This window comes from Xyrauchen texanus, chromosome 2 (genome assembly GCF_025860055.1).
Source record: "Xyrauchen texanus isolate HMW12.3.18 chromosome 2, RBS_HiC_50CHRs, whole genome shotgun sequence".
Lineage (NCBI taxonomy): Eukaryota > Metazoa > Chordata > Actinopteri > Cypriniformes > Catostomidae > Xyrauchen > Xyrauchen texanus.
The window spans coordinates 30,204,944-30,222,790 of NC_068277.1; the positions used below are offsets into that span (position 1 = coordinate 30,204,944).

At 38.4% G+C, this 17,847-nt stretch overlaps 1 protein-coding gene across 1 annotated transcript in view; it reads left to right on the forward strand.

Moving 5' to 3' along the window:
* The window catches only part of mettl15 (methyltransferase like 15), a 114,634-nt gene extending 98,085 nt beyond the window's left edge, over positions 1-16,549 (forward strand). Inside the window, exon 6 of the mRNA XM_052153864.1 lies at positions 15,164-16,549. Coding sequence (XP_052009824.1) covers positions 15,164-15,621 — 458 coding nt within the window. The 3' untranslated portion in view covers positions 15,622-16,549. The remainder of the gene's footprint in view (positions 1-15,163) is intronic.
* The last annotated feature ends 1,298 nt before the right edge of the window (positions 16,550-17,847 follow it).

Below are 17,847 nucleotides of genomic sequence, written 5' to 3' on the forward strand. Positions count from 1 at the left end.
CTTTGAGTAACTTTGTATTCTCATTCAATTCCATAACTCCTTGTGGCAACACATTTCTGGGATTGAGCTAACAATTGCTGTAGGTAAAGCATTTACTGTTTGCCACAAATATGTTTTTATTTAAATGTATTGTTGTTTCATAACGGTTGTTCACTACCAAACCAGATTTCACATCAACCAAAAATCATACAGCAGTTCACAAGGAAACAACCAGCCACCCCTTGGCCTGACAGGAGTCAACACCACAAGCTCTCACATTAAATCCTGTAAACACTGTAGATCAGGGGTCACCACAACACAGGTTTGAAACTGCAAACTTAGTGTGTGTAGCTCAGATTCATAACTAATGTGAGATTAATTAAATGTTCCTACTACTTGTAAAAGTCATTTATGTGAACAAAAAATGAAAACAATGCAATCGACATATTGCAGTATCCCTACCAGCCAATAGCATCACCTCCCTTTCAGCCTAAAATAGCATTCATGATATTCTGTGTCCCTATGCGGCTTGTTGCTTTTATAAAGTAGGATTTACTAGATAATAATGAACCATTACTCATTGAAACCCCTGTACAAAACAGCTCCTACCTCACCCTTGAACAAGGTACTCGTAATGTTCCTTCCTGAGCTTTCAAAGAAAACAACATAAATTGGCACTGTAGAATAATTTAGAGCCCCTTTATCTCCTTTCTTACTGGCAATCTGATATGATCAGCATAGATTGGGAAATGTTGTGCAAATTTTTGTTAACTCTTCAGGGTAAACAGGAAGATCGAAGGCTTTAATTTGAGCTCTTTCTCTCTCACTTTCTCTTATTGCGCATTTCTTTCCCAGAGGTGAACAAAGAGAAATATGTAAGTGTCCGTGAGATACATTTGCCAGAGATGAGTCATTAGTGTGCTGTCATGGCACATGCAGGATTGAGTCTTTTCTCAGAACATATTCACCCTTCAACCGTAACAGTGTTCCGTGACAAATGAGGAACAAATAAAGAATAAACCGCTTAATTCCAACTCACGTCATTTTCAAACATGCATCACGTAAAATCAATCAAGTGCTTGGGTGTCCAACCTAACATTTAAATGTTAAGTGTGACTTGGCCCTTTCCCAGCTCCCATGGGGATCCTTGTCTGCCTTATGACTTCACGAATTGTGTTGTTTCTCTGTTACTTTCTAAAAGATGAAGAAGTGGATGAGTCAAATGTGAGGCATGCTTCAACTTTAGGAGAGTTTGATCACAAAGGTCTGACATATCATGGATTTTAACTGAATCTTGCCTACAAAGGACAGCAGTTCATGTGCTCTGAATAACTCTTGTGCTAAAACATGGCTAACAGAACTAAGGGGAAGGTATTCAGTGCATTGGTGTGAATTTGTTACACCTGGAGAGATATAATCAATGTAATATTTGAGTAGTTTTTACAGAGGTCTAAACCCTGAAGAAGGTTCTCAACATATCTGTTGATTTTGTTATATGTAGCCTTCGATTCCTTCTCAGCTTTTATATACAGAACATTTAGTTTGTCTGCGGTTAAAGGGTAAAGGATCCTTATCTGTTGTAAATATTGCTTACCATTAAGTTCTTGGTGCTATTGGAAAAACAAAACACAGTTATTTATCTGAAAAACAAAATAATGATCTAAATGCTCTAGATTCTTTCATCTTAATGATTTTAATTTGTATTTATTTAATTTTAATTAAATTTGGAATTACACAGCCTTGAATTTCAATATGATAGTGCTGCCCCTAGTTCATCCTAGTTCAAGCAACACAAGATTGTGATTAGTAGAGAGGAATTAAAAAGGGAACCCCGTAATTCAATTCATGGTCAGACAAAGAATTAGCCCTCTATTCAAACTGAAATGGGTTTGTGCAGAGGCTCATTCAAGAGAGATCTCTGCCTTCATTACAGGAAGGTGTCATGCTGTAATCAGTTTGATCCAAATAAAGACATACTGCCAATTATCAGATTCATGAGCAGCTGGGTGTTGCCCTCTAATCATTACCCTCTCATAAAAGACTGACAACCAATTACATTACCATTTAACAAAGCAACATTTGCACTAAATTGGTTCTACTCTCTTATAGGTAATGTTTTTATATACATATAAATTTGTACAATAGATGTACAGTTGTATCAGGAACATCTGCAATATAACATATTAAATTTTTGAGTGGGGGAATATAATAATAATTATTATTATTGTGATCCCATTTTATTGGGAAATGTGTTAAAATGTTTTTGTCTTTAAGGTTGACAGAAAAAACCCAGAAAAAAGGGGGTCTGACTGTTTTTTATTAGTATTATTTGTCTAAATGAAAGTACTGCCCTTTTACAATTAACAGCCCATTAGGCTTCTGTGTAAACATGAGTTCATTTTAAATTTAGAGGTAATCACTAAGATGCTGTTTCACACCCATCAGCAGTTCCGGATCTAGACTGTCAAGAATATGGGGGCAGTGACATTAGATGGATGGCATTTTACAAAAACACTGCCTGTCTGTCTTATCCATCTGTTTATTCTGTTTTGATTTATTTTATTTTTTCTCTTTCTCCATTTCTCATTCTTTTTTTTTTCTACTGCTCTCTCCTTGATTTTAAAATAAGAGAGGGGGCAAGAGGTTGGGCAGAGGCATGTGGTCTTATTGATTGGCCAGTGTCTCACTCCTCCAGGCCCAGAAGTGCAGGACTTGAGAGATGCAACACCTCTCTTTTTCTTGAGCTGTATATCTCTCCATCTCCTCCACTCATGCAGTAGTCATGACATGTCTCATTCTACAGCACTAGCATTATCGGTTAATTTATTTCATGAACTATTCCTAGAAACCATTCTATTTGTGTACCAACTTTTTAAACATATACTTTTTTGCTCATTGTCCTTTAGTCCCAAATTTGAGGGATGGTTGGGTGAGCAGATGTAACTGGATACCAAGTACTTTGTGAGGCAGTAAAAAACTAAGAAAATCTTAAGAGCACCATATTTTTGCCTACACAGTGAAATAGCTAGTTACAGCATTTATTAGATGCTCTTGTTTTGAAAGAGTATTTCTATCTTTGTACACTAAATAAAAACGTCAAAAAAATAAATGTCAGTTTCCAGGTTTTACAGCTCCAGTTTATAGTTTATATAGTTATAGTTATTATATAGTTTATATAATGTAAAAATATACACATATCTTTCTTAAAGTGTATTTAAATGCCATTTGTTTTCATAAAAAGATTTGTATGGCCCCGGCCTGCCCTCTGCCCTGTCACATTCCTCCCTTGTTCACTCAGGCCGGGACAAGGGGAGGGAAATAAAAACAAATGTGGCACCTACACGCCGTAACGGCGATCGTGCCAAATTAACAAAAACATTTTAAAAAAGAGAGGGAAAGGCCAACACGGAGCAGCAGTGGGGGAGTGAGAGAGGAAAAAAAAAGCACTTACTCGCCAGTTCTCCGATACGCCCTAGCCTGGTCCTCGTCCACTCCTCCAACACACGACAGCCGCACCTCCATGGACGGATCGGAGGCAGTCTTGCGGCCCCTGGCGGACGGAACACCCCGCCGCGTTCTTGGTAAACAGAAGGGGTCTCCTCCACCAATGGCAGTGGTCGGCAAGGAGCCCCATCCAGCTCACGGCGGTCTCATACCCCACCACGTTTCAGCGAATGGTAGGGGACTCCTCTGCCCCTGGCAGCGGCCCTGACTCCTTCAGGCAGTCGGTTAGGAGCCCCTTCTCCCTTAGTGGTTGGCGGATGGCCGCAGCTGCTCCGTTGGGGTGGATGGTAGTGGCGAGGACTCTACTACGGCTTATCCCTTCTCCATCCCAGGTTTCGGCACCAGTGTAAAGGTATTAATGGAAAGGAGGAGGCGAGAACCGGCTTGACAATATAAATCATATTTTAATAAGGAACTTAAACAAAAAGACAAACACACAAAGGTGTCGGGCAGCTGCCCCAATATATCTCTCTCTCTCTCTCTGTCCCACTGCTGTCTCCAGTTGACCTTTATTCCTCTTTGAGGCTTGATTGGCCTGATTTGGGGCCAGGTGTGTAGCATCATGACTCGGCCCCGCCCTCCGCCCTGTCACAACTACATTAATAAATGACTGTGATTAAATTATTCTAAATGCATAAAACACTCACATTTATAAATACATCTACAAATACATATATTAAAGAGACAATAAATATGTAAATTAATTAGCAGACCTCTACATTGCTCCACACATTAAGGCTGGGATAGAAACTTATATCTTTTATAGAGAGAGCTTTTTTCTTCCATACTGACAACAAATACTTCACGGAAGAGCAAAGTCTCATGGATATACAAAAAAGCAAAATACGCAAAATTTCACTAAAAAGCTGCAAAGTCCACTCTGATATCTTCACCATCCATCACTGTGTATGTTGGTGTATTTGAGTGGCAGCCCCACTGTGCAGGTAGAAACACACAATTAAGTTCAGAGTCAGTGTTTCAGTGTACGTGGACAATATACGTATGTGTGCCCTTCACAATCTGAAAAAGAAAAAGTGATATAAGGTGTGATTTTGTTTATTTATTTATTTATTTATTTGGTGACTGGACGAAATGTTTATTCATAACCCAAGTAAATAATTGAAACATTCCAAAATTATATATGGATTACAAATTCAGTATCTTTTAATCACTCATGTGCTTAGTGGAGAAGTCAGTGTAGATTCTTTTTAACTCTAAACCTATGAAACAAAGAAATTACATTGTATTAATTAATTACAGTCTATAAATTATTAGCAATAATAGAAATAAAAAAGAAACTAGTTACGTTACTGACCGTAAATCATCCTTTTTCTCATGAAGTTGCGTGTAAGCATACGCCTACTATGGCAACCCCAAGGGGATAAATACTCGATCACACACATTCACAAGGTAAAGTTACTCTATTTATCTGATCATTAATCAGTCTATTACCATTTTTTATATATTTACACAGTACTCCTGTTGTTATTTCGCCGATTTTCACGTGACAGGGAATCAGAGAGAAAGTCAGAGGGACTCAGTATATCTGTCACCCCTCTTACATACTATCCCAGCCTTAATGTGTGTGACAAAGATCATTCCGAAGAGAGGGAGACCTCAGCCCAGCAGTCGGTAGGTGTGACATCCTCGGTCAAAATCAAATTTTTTTGAACCAACTAGTGAGATGCTGGCTTTAATATACAGTTATGATTTGGATTTTAAACATGGAAAATATATCTTTTTTACAATGAATGTGAATTGTGACTGAGACTAACATTCTGCCTAATATCTCCTTTTGTGTTTCACAAAAGAAAAAAAGCCATAGGGGTTTGAAACAACATGAGGGTGAGTAAATGATGAGCTAATTTTCATTTTTATAATGAACTCTCCCTTTAAGTACATTTTGTTTTAGCATTGTAACTTCATATATAATAAATCAGGGGGTTTCAAAGCTCTTAAACAGTAAGCCTACCATCTGGCAACCCCCCAGATGGTAAATTATTATACATTATAATGTATAATAATTTACATTATTATATTTATATCATTATTATTATTATTTTGCAGATTGATATACATACAATGATGTTGTTTAAGCCTATACAATAGCTAAGCAAAGAATGAGTACGATAGCCTATGCTGAACGTCAAAAAAATATAATTCTTCATCTGCAGTACATTTTGGCCACTTATTTGAAGTTTTATCAGGTATTGTGTAATATTATCAAAATTCATCATATTTTAGGCATTGGAGCAGTTCACCAGTGATGATCAATAACCTTTAATCCAATCTGACAGACTCATTCTGCAATGTGTCATACACTAGTGCATGATTAATGGCTATCAATATTTCTGTTAATAATATGAAACCGTATTTTGCATATGACAATGTGATTATTTAGCTGTTTTTTAGCCTATATTTGTGATAAACTCACATCATATGATCCACATATTTTCAGATTTTCTATGTATGTGCTGCCACATGAGTTCAAGAAAATCCTTTATGCATCCTAGATAAACTTGTGCAGCTAAGTGCAGCTCATAGCTAAGTGCAGTCTCATAGCTCATATCAAGTCTCAGATGTTCTTTTTTGCTCACCTCCCTTATATCATCAGCGAGCATTTGAATATCATTCTTACAATATGATATTAACCATGTGTTATGCAGCAGTTCCCAAAAAAGGTATGGGACAAATGGTGGATTTATTCCTCAAACGTCAGTATTGTTCCTCCCTCAATACACCACATCTGCAGAGGCGGAATATTTGTGCGAATGAAAAGAGACAGCACCTTTTAAACGTACACACACACACACCCTGAGTGAGAACAGCAAGATTTCATATAAGAGCAGCGTATATTTGAGAGCATACGTCCAGTTTTATTTTGGGCCTGATTTGGTAGCAATATTACAAATAATCTGCAATAGTCCTTTCTACAGGAATGTAACAGCTTCATTTGGACCAGTGGAAATGTGGGCTCCCAGTGCATGTTCTGCTGAAATTGGGATAAAGAATGCACAGAGGGCAACCATGCATACATAAGTTTGACATAAATTATATTATTAAAATGTGGATGTCAGGGTGTGATGTGGATGTAGGGTAGCTACTGTTTATTTTTATGTTATGATCTAAATAGCATCTCTTCAGGGTTGCTGCATTCTTTGCGATGTAAACACAGCTATAAATAGGTAAATCTAAAAATAATTTAATTGGATTAATGGTCCCTTCATAGGTTTGAGGTGTCCCATACACATTTGCCACCACTTACAATACAGGATCGTCCCATACTGAATGATTAAATGCCCTTATTCAATCAGTATGGGGCACATATTTGTGTAACATTTACATTTACATTTATGCATTTGTCAGATGCTTTTATCCAAAGCGACTTACAGAGCCCTTCTTACAGGGACAATCCCCCCAGAGCAACCTGGAGTTAAGTGCCTTGCTCAAGGACACAATGGTGGTGGCTGTGGGGATCGAACCAACAACCTTCTGATTACCATTTTACCAGTACTGTGGTTTAGACCACTACACTACCACCACTCCGCGGGTGTAACCATCATTTAATAAACTAGGGCTGTTCAACTTCAATTCAGCTTTTCAATCATTTTTTATCTAGCCTTCTGATTGATTTTGATTAAATCACTGCACGGTTTCCCACTCTCTTTGATGTGTCACTTATTTTTCAACATGGAAGGTGGCAACCCTACCAGTAGTAGTTGTAGCATCTTTTTCCAGACAGTTTAGCGCACAGCACAGTATCAAAGCATCTTCTCCCTAAATGGCTAATGAGTCACAACATCAATTCTTCATGCTAACCGTTAGCCACTTTTTTACCTTACCCTTCAGGGCTTCTTATGACCATAAGAAAGAATCACTACACTAAATCCTAATTGTTAGCCATTTTGTACTTATTTTTTACCACTTGCTTGATTTAAACAAAACAGGTGTTACTTTTAAGCTTAGAATATTTTCTTTGCAATGCATATAGCTTTACAATGCATATATCCTACCAATTCTTAAAAAAAAATGCTTTTTAATTCGCTGACAAATTAGAACTATTTTATTCTCATAATTTGACATTTTTCAGAGTTGGTAAAAACTGCAACGAGTTTTAGTGTATGAAATTCCCACTGACATACATAAATATAATAAGGAGTGTCTTTTTGTCCCTTTTTCCCTTATTACTTCCTGAAATATACATATAACATAGAAAATGACATAACTTACAGAAGACTATCAAAGAGATTCAAATGACCCCAAACAGAACATAATATGATAAGTAGATCTTGAAATATTCCTCAAAGAGTGTACATGGAAAGATGATGCAAAAAAGGCACGTTTGTGTTGCATGTCTTAGGACTTTGTGTTTGCATAAACACATCCACATATGTGTTCCTTTAAAGGATTGGAATGCTCCTGAACACTTAATATTTCTGTATTTTGTAGTCTAATCCTTTTATTTCTAGTGGCCGGTCACTTTAAATCAGGAACACCACAGGTGTAACTAAGTGAATTAAAACCCAAAAACATTGTGTGAAGTCCTGTGTGAATAAAATCATTGAATTGTTTTTTTTCCAATTGGATTAAATAAACTACAGTTTTCACCAGAACCCTCAAGAATGCCTTGCCTCTTAGACTTACATTGTAAGTGCATTAATATAAACAGAGTTTTTCTTCTTTTTGCCAACTGAGGGAAGTCTAAACAGTTTTCTTCAGTAATCGACAGCATGCCACAGATGCTGTTGATAGAATGTCAGTTGTTTTGAACCCTTAACATTCCATGAACAAGGTCATCAAATCTAAGTGACATTTGGTTAGACTGCTTGTGGATAGCATGAACAGAATATGCAATTTTAAGCTCTCCATGTTCAGGGAAAAACATCACCTCCCCTTTTTCATACTGACCCAATTCATCTCAGCACAATATAAAACATGGACCTATGAGCTTTGGGAGCTTTATAGAACAGCCTGTATATTTTGTCTCTTTTCAGATTTAGATGTCTCTTTGATGTTTTTGATGTGTCTTTTCAGATAAATAGTGTAATGTACACCGATCAGCCACAACATTAAAACCACCTGCCTAATATCATGTAGGTCCCCCTTGTGGGCCATGCCAAAACAGCTCTGACCCATTGAGGCATGGACTCCACAAGACCTCTGAATGTGTCTATGTTATCTGGCACCAAGACGTTAGCAGCAGATACTTAAGTCCTGTCATTTGCGAGGTGGGGCCTCCATGGATCGGATTTGTTGATAGAATGTCAGTAGTTTTGAACCCTTAACATTCCTTGAACAAGGTCACCGAATCTAAGTGACATTTCGCTAGACTGCTTGTGGATAGCATGAACAGAATATGCAATTTGTGTTCTAACTATGTGACTAACAAGTCAACACCTTGAACCAGAGTTGTAGTACTCAAGTTCGGTCTTGGTCTCGAGATCACTTTTTGAAAGTCTCAGAATCGACCGCATTTTTACTCTGTCTTGTCTCTGTCTCAGACAAAGAGGACTCTGTGTTTTATTTCAAGATCGGTCAAGACCACGACTGCAGGGATATCACTAAATTGCCATTGCATTGTCTGATATATTTGTTAACATTATTACTGTGATTGGATGTAAAACTTCATGCTTCAAATGCAAGAAATAACGACTCATTTCTAATTTGTAATTTTGTTACTGTGGGTGTCTCCCCTCCCCGCCCCCTTCACACGCACTCCAAGAAAGTAAATGCGGGAGACAGGAGAAGAAACTGTGGCTGCCAAATTTTACTTAAACCAGTGTTTACAAACTAGTGTGCCCACTAGTGTGCCGTAAAAGATTGTCAGGTGTGCCATGGAAAATGATACAATTCCTCAAAATAAATAAATACAATTTTATTTCTGGTATTTTAGTGAAGGCATAGAGACTGTAGAAGAGTTTTAAATTGCCAATACAGTGTATTTTCCATTACAAAGTATTTTATGCCAGTAGTTTAAATATTTTGTCCATCATAACATTATTGTTCTAATAAACGCTAGTCCGCTGTCAAGCGCATCTCCTCACATGCCCAAAAATTTTTGCTTCATCATCACACTTGTAGTAAAAACATTCAGTCAGTGAACCGAATGAATGAATAGAATACAACAGGTGTATTGTTTTACTCAAAGACTAAAAGCCGTTTATTTGTGCACAACATAGTTACAGATGTTATGAACAGATGTGGCTTAATTGTCTCTTTTCTCTAATGAAACATAAAAAGAATACGAGAAACTGTTACATATGATTACTAAAAGCAAATTCTTCTGTTTTAAACAAGTCCAAAAACACCATTCAAGAAAACAAGATTCTGAGGTACTGTAATCTTCATGGAGCGTGTTTGACATCTGAACCAGTGAATGGAGGCTGGGTGGCTGCTCCTGGGTCCTAATGCCTACAGGATCCAATCTCTATCAGTGTGACTTATTTATTTTTTCTCTATCAACAGCGCAATTTTGACCCGGTGTGACTTATAGTCAGGTGCGACTTTATTTCCAGAAAATACATTAAATAAATTAATAAAAAATGTATTTGCTGTGCTGTTGCTACTAAGATAGACAGAAAACACGGACAAGGTCTTGTAAAGAAAAACTATCGACAGTGTTTATGTGGGATAGTGGTGTGCCATGGGATTTTTTAATCGTAAAAGTGTGCCGTGGCAGAAAAAAGGTCCAAAGGTCCATCTGCAAAAATTAGTCCAAAGGAAAACACACAGCATTATGTAAATTCTGTAATGCAGTGCTTACCGAGATGTCTGGGACCACGTCAAACTTCTGTCGACACTTAGGAAGGAAGCATAAAGAAAGGTAAGCTAAGCTAAGTGTAAGTGATGCTAACTAGCTATTGTTAGCAATCTGCCTGCATTACATTCAACTCGGAAATTTGGATTTTCCAACTTACCACTGGGAAAAGTGCAATGGAATGCTACTTGAAGTCGTAATTACAAATTGTAGTCTTGTGGAAATATTAAACTCTGATTGTTTATAAATTGGGTTGCTAGAAGACATATCTGGTGACAGTCAAACACCTACTAAGCCAACGGGAGCATTGCAGTTTTGTTTCCTTCAACGTAATCTTACGTGCATCTGGCATTGGAATGCCTTTAAATGGTAAATGGTCTGCACTTATATAGCACTTTTTTTAACATTTGGGGTTGCAAAGCGCTTTAGACTGTGTCCCAATCACCCATTCACACACTCGTTCACACTCACACTCATACACCAATGACGGCAGAGCTGCCATGCAAGGCGCAAGCCTGCCATTGGGAGCAACTTGTGGTGCCCAAGGACATTTCGGCATGTGGAGTCGTGTGGGCCAGGAATCGAACCACCAACCCTGCGGTTGGCAGCCGATCCATTCTACCACCTGAGCCACAGCCTTATATCAAGTGGAATATCCCACATCTGATTTGTACCTAAACTAATCTTCACCCCTCACCCAAATAAATTTAGTGAGTATTAGCTATACATATTAGCTACCTACATATTTACTGTTTTTAGGGCACTAGTTTCAGTTGCTTGCCTGCTATTTGCCATCTAGCTAGGGGCCCAAGCTACCTAATTTAGTTAACATATATTGAGGGATGTAGCTAATGCAGTGTTAACTTTATGAGAGATAGGGGACAGGGCATGTTGTGACAAATTGTTGTTCCCAAGTTACGTTTTTGCATGTGATAATGACGAGACAGAGCTAGAGATGTGACAGCTGAGAGTGTAGACCGAGTAATGCTCCTCGACCTATATGAAATATTTTCATTTTAAATAGGCTGCTTTGCGTATGTTTGGCATTGTTTGTTCTATTTTCTAGATTTAGCTATGTGGTTAGCAAATTGCACACATTTATACAAGGCTTTTTGTTGGTTAAAAAAAAACGTATTATATTGTTGAAGACAGAGAAAAGTGAAGACTTAAGTATTGAATAATTGTTTGATATATTCTGTACTTAATGATGGTTTCTAGGGGAAGAGTCATCCAGAAAACCTGATGTGATGCTTGCACAAAAATTTTATTAGTTTAGGTGAATGGTAAAACTTGGAAAAGGAGTGTTGAATAAAGATTAAGTTGATTTTAGCTTCTTAGTGATTGTTTGTATTTGTTTGCTAATAGAAAACAAAGGAAAATTCACATATAAAATTCACCTCTGCAATTCTTTTTGATTGTTTTATCAAGACATTTCTCATGGTACACTGATACACACACACATATCTATCTATCTATCTATCTATCGATCTATCTATCGATCTTATCTATCTATCTATCTATATATATATATATATCTTAGGTCAGTTAGGATCACTATTTTTTTTAAGAATGTGAAATGTCAGAATAATAGTAGAAAGAATTATTTATTTCAGCTTTTATTTATTTCATCACATTCCCAGTGGGTCAGAAGTTTACATACAATCAGTTAGTATTTGGTAGCATTGCATTTAAATTGTTAACCTTTGGTCAAACATTTTGGGTAGCCTTCCACAAGCTTCTCACAATAAGTTGCTGGAATTTTGGCCCATTCCTCCAGACAGAACTGGTGTAACTGAGTCAGGTTTGTAGTCCTCCTTGCTCGCTCACGCTTTTTCAGAAATGTTTTTATCAGATTGAGGTCAGGGCTTTGTGATGGCCACTCCAATACCTTGACTTTGTTGTTCTTAAGCCATTTTACCACTTTGGAGGTATGCTTGGGTTCATTGTCTATTTGGAAGACCCATTTGCGACCAAACTTTAACTTCCTGGCTGATGTCTTAAGATGTTGCTTTAATATCCACATAAATTTCCGTCCCCGTGATGCCATCTATTTTTTGAAGTGCACCAGTCCCTGCTGCAGCGAAGCACCCCCACAACATGATGCAGCCACAACCATGCTTCACGATTGGGATGGTGTTCTTCGACTTGCAAGCCTCACACTTTTTATAACAATGATCATTAGACCAGAGGATTTTTCTCCAAAAATTAAGATCTTTTCCCCATGTGCACTTGCAAACTGTAGTCTGACTTTTTTATGGCAGTTTTGGAGCAGTGGCTTCTTCCTTGCTGAGCAACCTTTTAGGTTATGTCGATATAGGACTCGTTTTACTGTGGATATAGATACTTGTCTACCTGTTTTCTCTAGCATCTTCACATTGTCCTTTGTTGTTGTTCAGGGATTGATTTGTACTTTTCCCAAAGTGGAAATAAAATAGGTTCACATTTACATTTATGCATTTGGCAGACGCTTTTATCCAAAGCGACTTACAGTGCACTTATTACAGGGACAATCCCCCCGGAACAACCTGGAGTTAAGTGCCTTGCTCAAGGACACAATGGTGGTGGCCGTGGGGTTAGAACCAGCGACCTTCTGATTAACAGCCCTGTGCTTTAGCCACTCCGCCACCACCACTCCATATGGGAATGTGGATCTTTCAGATCAAAAGGAATGCCTATGGTTTGCATGTTCCACATTTTATCATAAGTGTGTCATGCAGTGTGGGACTCGCACTCGTCTGGTCTTGGTCTTGAATTGGTCTCAACCCTTCAAAGCCTTAGTCTTGTCTCTGTCTCATTACTCTCTGGTCTTGTTCTTGACTTGGTCTCAGTTTAGGTGGTCTTGACAACGGCACTGCCTTGAGCTCTTTGTCCTGTTCCTCAAACCATTCCTGAACATTTTTTGCAGTGTGGCAGGGCGCATTATCCTGCAGAAAGAGGCCACTGCCTTCAGGGAATAACTTTACCATGGAGGGTAGCTGCACACCCGGCCCCTAATCAGGCTAATCAAGCCTCAGAGAGGGATAAATGCCGACTGGAAGCTGCTGTGGAACAATGTAGCATTACAGCCCTTCTGTCGGAACAGACAGGCAAGCCTTCGCTCCCCACGTGCATCTGTGAGCCTTGGACACCCATGACACTGTCGCCGGTTCACTGGTTGTCCTTCCTTGGGCCACTTTTGGTAGATACTAACCACTGCATACTGGGAACACCCCAAAAGACCTGCCGTTTTGGAGATGCTCTGACCCAGTTGCCTAGATATTACAATTTGGCCCTTGTCGCTCAGCTCCTTACACTTGCCCATTTTTCCTGCTTCCAACACAAGAAATTCAAGAACTGACCGTTCAGTTGCTGCCTAATATATCCCACCCCTTGACAGGTGCCATTGTAACAAGATAATAAATGTTATTCACTTCACCTGGAAGTGGTTTTAATGTTGTGGCTAATCAGTGTATAGGGCTATATCACCTTTATTACCCTAAAGGTGTAAAAATACTGTATACAACAACGCAACTGACTACAGTTCAGCTGCCAATCTACCTGTACAATATCTATTTTAGTAATCAAAACAAATTTTCAAAATTCTTTTTCAGAATAAGAAAAGGGGCCTTTTATTGTTTGCAATGATTGAATGCAAAAATTACATTCTTAGCTGACACTCTGACATTTTTTTCACAGGGACACTGACACATTTTTTTTTATATTAAAGGTATAGTTTGCCTAAAAATGAAAATGATGTCATCATGTATCCTAATATTGTTTTTCCAAACCTGTAATGCTGCGTTCACACCGGACGCGAATATCACGTCAGGCGCGAGTGATTTCAATGTTAAGTCAATGCAAAGACGCGTTACGCGCGTAAAAAATTCCTGCGGCGCGAATGAGGCGTAGAGCGCGGCGCGGTAGACGCGAATACGCCTCATTCGCGCGTCAAGTTTGCGACGCGAATTAACATCAGCCATCTTTTAAAAAGGCACCCAGTTCCAGGATGTCAGGTCCACAACATGCACATTTATTAAGTTGAGACTTTTTAAAAATGTCAGGTTTTCCATGGTAGTATATCAGGTTAAATTATTTATTTATTTTTGTTTTGATGATAAATGGAGCCAGCCTCCAAAAGTAATTAACCTGTCCTGTGTTTTTTTTCCTTATTCAACACTGTCCAGACACTAATGTTGGTTGTCTTTACATTACAATAATAATGAAAGATTCCGAGCGGGAGTTTACGTCACTTTACCTCCTGAGTGACAGCAGGCAGCTAGGCTCCTGATTGGTTAACGCGGCGCGAATTGACGCCAAAGTTCAGAATTTTCAACTCGGGCGGCAGACGCGAATTCGCGTCAAACGCGTGAATGCACAAAATGCACCATTCGCGTGTAACGCGCCAGACGCTCAATTCAACGACGCGTATTCGCGTCTACCGCGCCGCGCTCTACACCTCATTTGCGCCGCAGGAATTTTTTACACGCGTAACGCGTCTTTGCATTGACTTAACATTGAAATCACTCGCGCCTGATGCGCTATTCGCGTCCGGTGTGAACGCAGCATTAGACTTTATTTCTTTCGTGGTAAACCAAAAGCATTTTAGCCTCAGTCACTATTCACTTTCATTGTATGGAAAACAGAGCAGTGTTAACATTCTTTAAAATGTTTCCTCTTGTGTTCCAAGAAAGAAGTAGATCAGATGGTGTTGGAATGGCATGAGGGTGAGTAAATGATGACAGGTCTGTTAATGTAAAACTAATGTACACATTACGGGGTTCCCATTACGTCAGCAGGGAAATGTTGTTTTATGCCTACAATGGCTCTAGCATTTTGAGCAGTTTTACACCGCTTTTCCTTAGCTTTACTCAGCTGTGACGTTTTTATAAACTCAATAATCATGGTAAGATTCGAACCTTTCACAATATGCCTCTCTCATTTCAGGAGCATTTCCAGCCAGTGCACTGTATGCCCGGCGTGACCGACTGCAGCGGCCGTCACACGTGGCCACCAAAACCTTCCAGGCCTTACGGATGTTTGTGAATGATGAGCTAAACGAGCTGCACACTGGTTTGTCTGTGGCACAGACTGTTCTCCATCCCAAGGGGCGACTCTGTGTTCTCACCTTTCACTCCTTGGAGGACCGGCTGACCAAGCGCTTCCTCCGTGGAGAGGACTTGGCTGCCCCGCCATGCCGTAGCATTCGCCAGCGAGCCAAAGCCCAGAATAGAGTAGAAGAAGAGGAGAAAGAAGATGAGGAAGAGTATGAAGAAGAGGAGAGGGGACGAGAGAGCGCCCATTGGGTTATTCTGCAGAAGAAGGTGATGAAGCCAAGTGAGGAAGAGGTACAGGAGAACCCAAGAGCACGATCAGCTAAACTCAGAACAGCCATAAGACGTTAGAGGTGTTTCAATCTCAAACAGTGTGGAAAAAAACTGATCAGAGATTTATTAAAAATGTTAGTGTAAAATAAACAATAGAATTCCAGTATTTGTGTTTTGGAACAGTTGAAGAGTACAGATAAATTGCACTGAAATCCAGAAAATGCCTGACTGAACGGCATGAACTCACATGACAAACTCAATTATATGTCAGGTTGGGGGTGCTCAAGGTTGAATCCATCTTGTTCCTGCTGAGCCTTTGCCTCCCCAGAACACTAATAATTACACCATACCACATTACTGGTTCTGTGACTTCACCTCAAAGCCAAATTCAGGATCACTTCACACATGGGTTCTATCCATCTCTCACCTTTTCCCTGACTCATTTTTGCTGCACACATCCTATAGGACAAAGTCTGGCTGCTTCCTATGAAGTTTCTAAAGTTTCCATTAACAGCTAGAATAAGATTCTTCAGTTATTACACACTGTTCCGTTTAAGAACAATTTCCGTTGAAGAACAATATTCACTGTGACAAGAGGCCAGGATAATTTTCACATGTGGAAAATTATAAAAAAAATTACGTAAAACATTTGACACAATTAATGAGTATAGCTTCACATCACTGCAGCAAGTGTTGGGGTGCAAACGTGGGTGTAGAGCCCACATGTAAGTTGACAGTGCAGCATGTGACATAGAGAGAGAAAAAAAAAGAGACGAAGAGATTGCTTCTCTATGCAGTGGCCTCTCTCCCTTTGTTGAGCTTGTTGGGTGAGTCACACACCTGCAGGACTCGGGTGGGATTCAGCTACCATGGTAATACTCAGCACCTTGTGTACTCTACTCTGTTCATTGAGTTGCTTGATTCACATGCATATTCCCAATTAGTCTCTGTTTTTAACACCCAATTAAATTGTTTAACTCTGAATGAGTATTAATGCAGCTATTCAGCCATAAATAATATTGAATAAATTGTTCAATCAAACTGTTCAATTTCATGCCTTTTCTTGTCAAATCATCTTACAGATATACATTTACACATGCATGTAAAAAATATTCTTATAATTAGGGATGTAGATTTAGCATGTTGATACAGTGCAAATTAAATATATATATATATATATATATATATATATATATATATATATATATATATATATATATATATAAATAAAGCATTAAAGAATGTACGCAATTAATCATCTCCCCGGCCCGGACTGCATCAAAGGATATTCAACTTTTGAAGTACCACCTGTTTTCATGTTTTCAGCAAGGGGCAGTAAGCAAATCTCCTGCTGTATAGACAAAAAGCTTGACAAAAAAAAAAACACACTCCGGCTTGTTTGACTTTAGCAACAGCACAAGAGGAGATCACTTTCTTGCTTTCAAACATAGCTGGATGGAGTGCAATTCCGAATGCAGGGATCTTAAGATGTAGTTTTCGACATTTCAAACTACAGTAACCTAAAAACGCTGTTTATGATGCAATGCAACCAAAGTGAAACGCTTCAAAAGTAATATGGAATTTCCAATCCATATCCAATAATATGGAAATAAACAATATATTGCTTTCTATAGCCACTTTTGTATTGTCCTAATAATGCTTTACTGGTCTGCCACAATAATGTAATGCATTTTCATTATCTGAATTATTATATTTATAATTATTTACCGGTAATCATTATTTATTGAATTATTGCTATTTGAGGGGCTTTATCAGAAAAAATATATATATACGATTAATTGTGATGATAATTCAATTATTTAAGCAGCATATCATGTATTTAATTTAATACAAAACTTTAATTGATTGGTTAGTCCTAAGCTTTAGGTTCATTGTTGATTATTTTCCAATAAAATGCTTTTCAATCACACATCATAATTGTTGCCAGGGAAAGTAGCTTTTGTCTAGTTTTAGGTTTTTAAATGGTAAAGAAATGGGTTCAGAGATTAAAGAGGGTAGACTGTAGCCAGTGCTGCCTCCAGCTGGTTAAGATTTATAAACAATGCACAAATATAAAAATAAGAGCCTGTTATTGTGTACTCCACCAAGTTCCAAATAATTATTTTAAAGGGCTTCTAGAAAGAAAAAGAAAATAAAAAGGCCACTTTGCATTAGTTTGTATTGTTCAGCTTGGCATGAATCAGCACAGAGACTTTAAATGTCAGAAAGTTTTTTTGTGTGTTTTTATTTTTTATTAATTGTGACTGCATCTTATTACCCCAACCCAGCTCTCCTTCACGATCT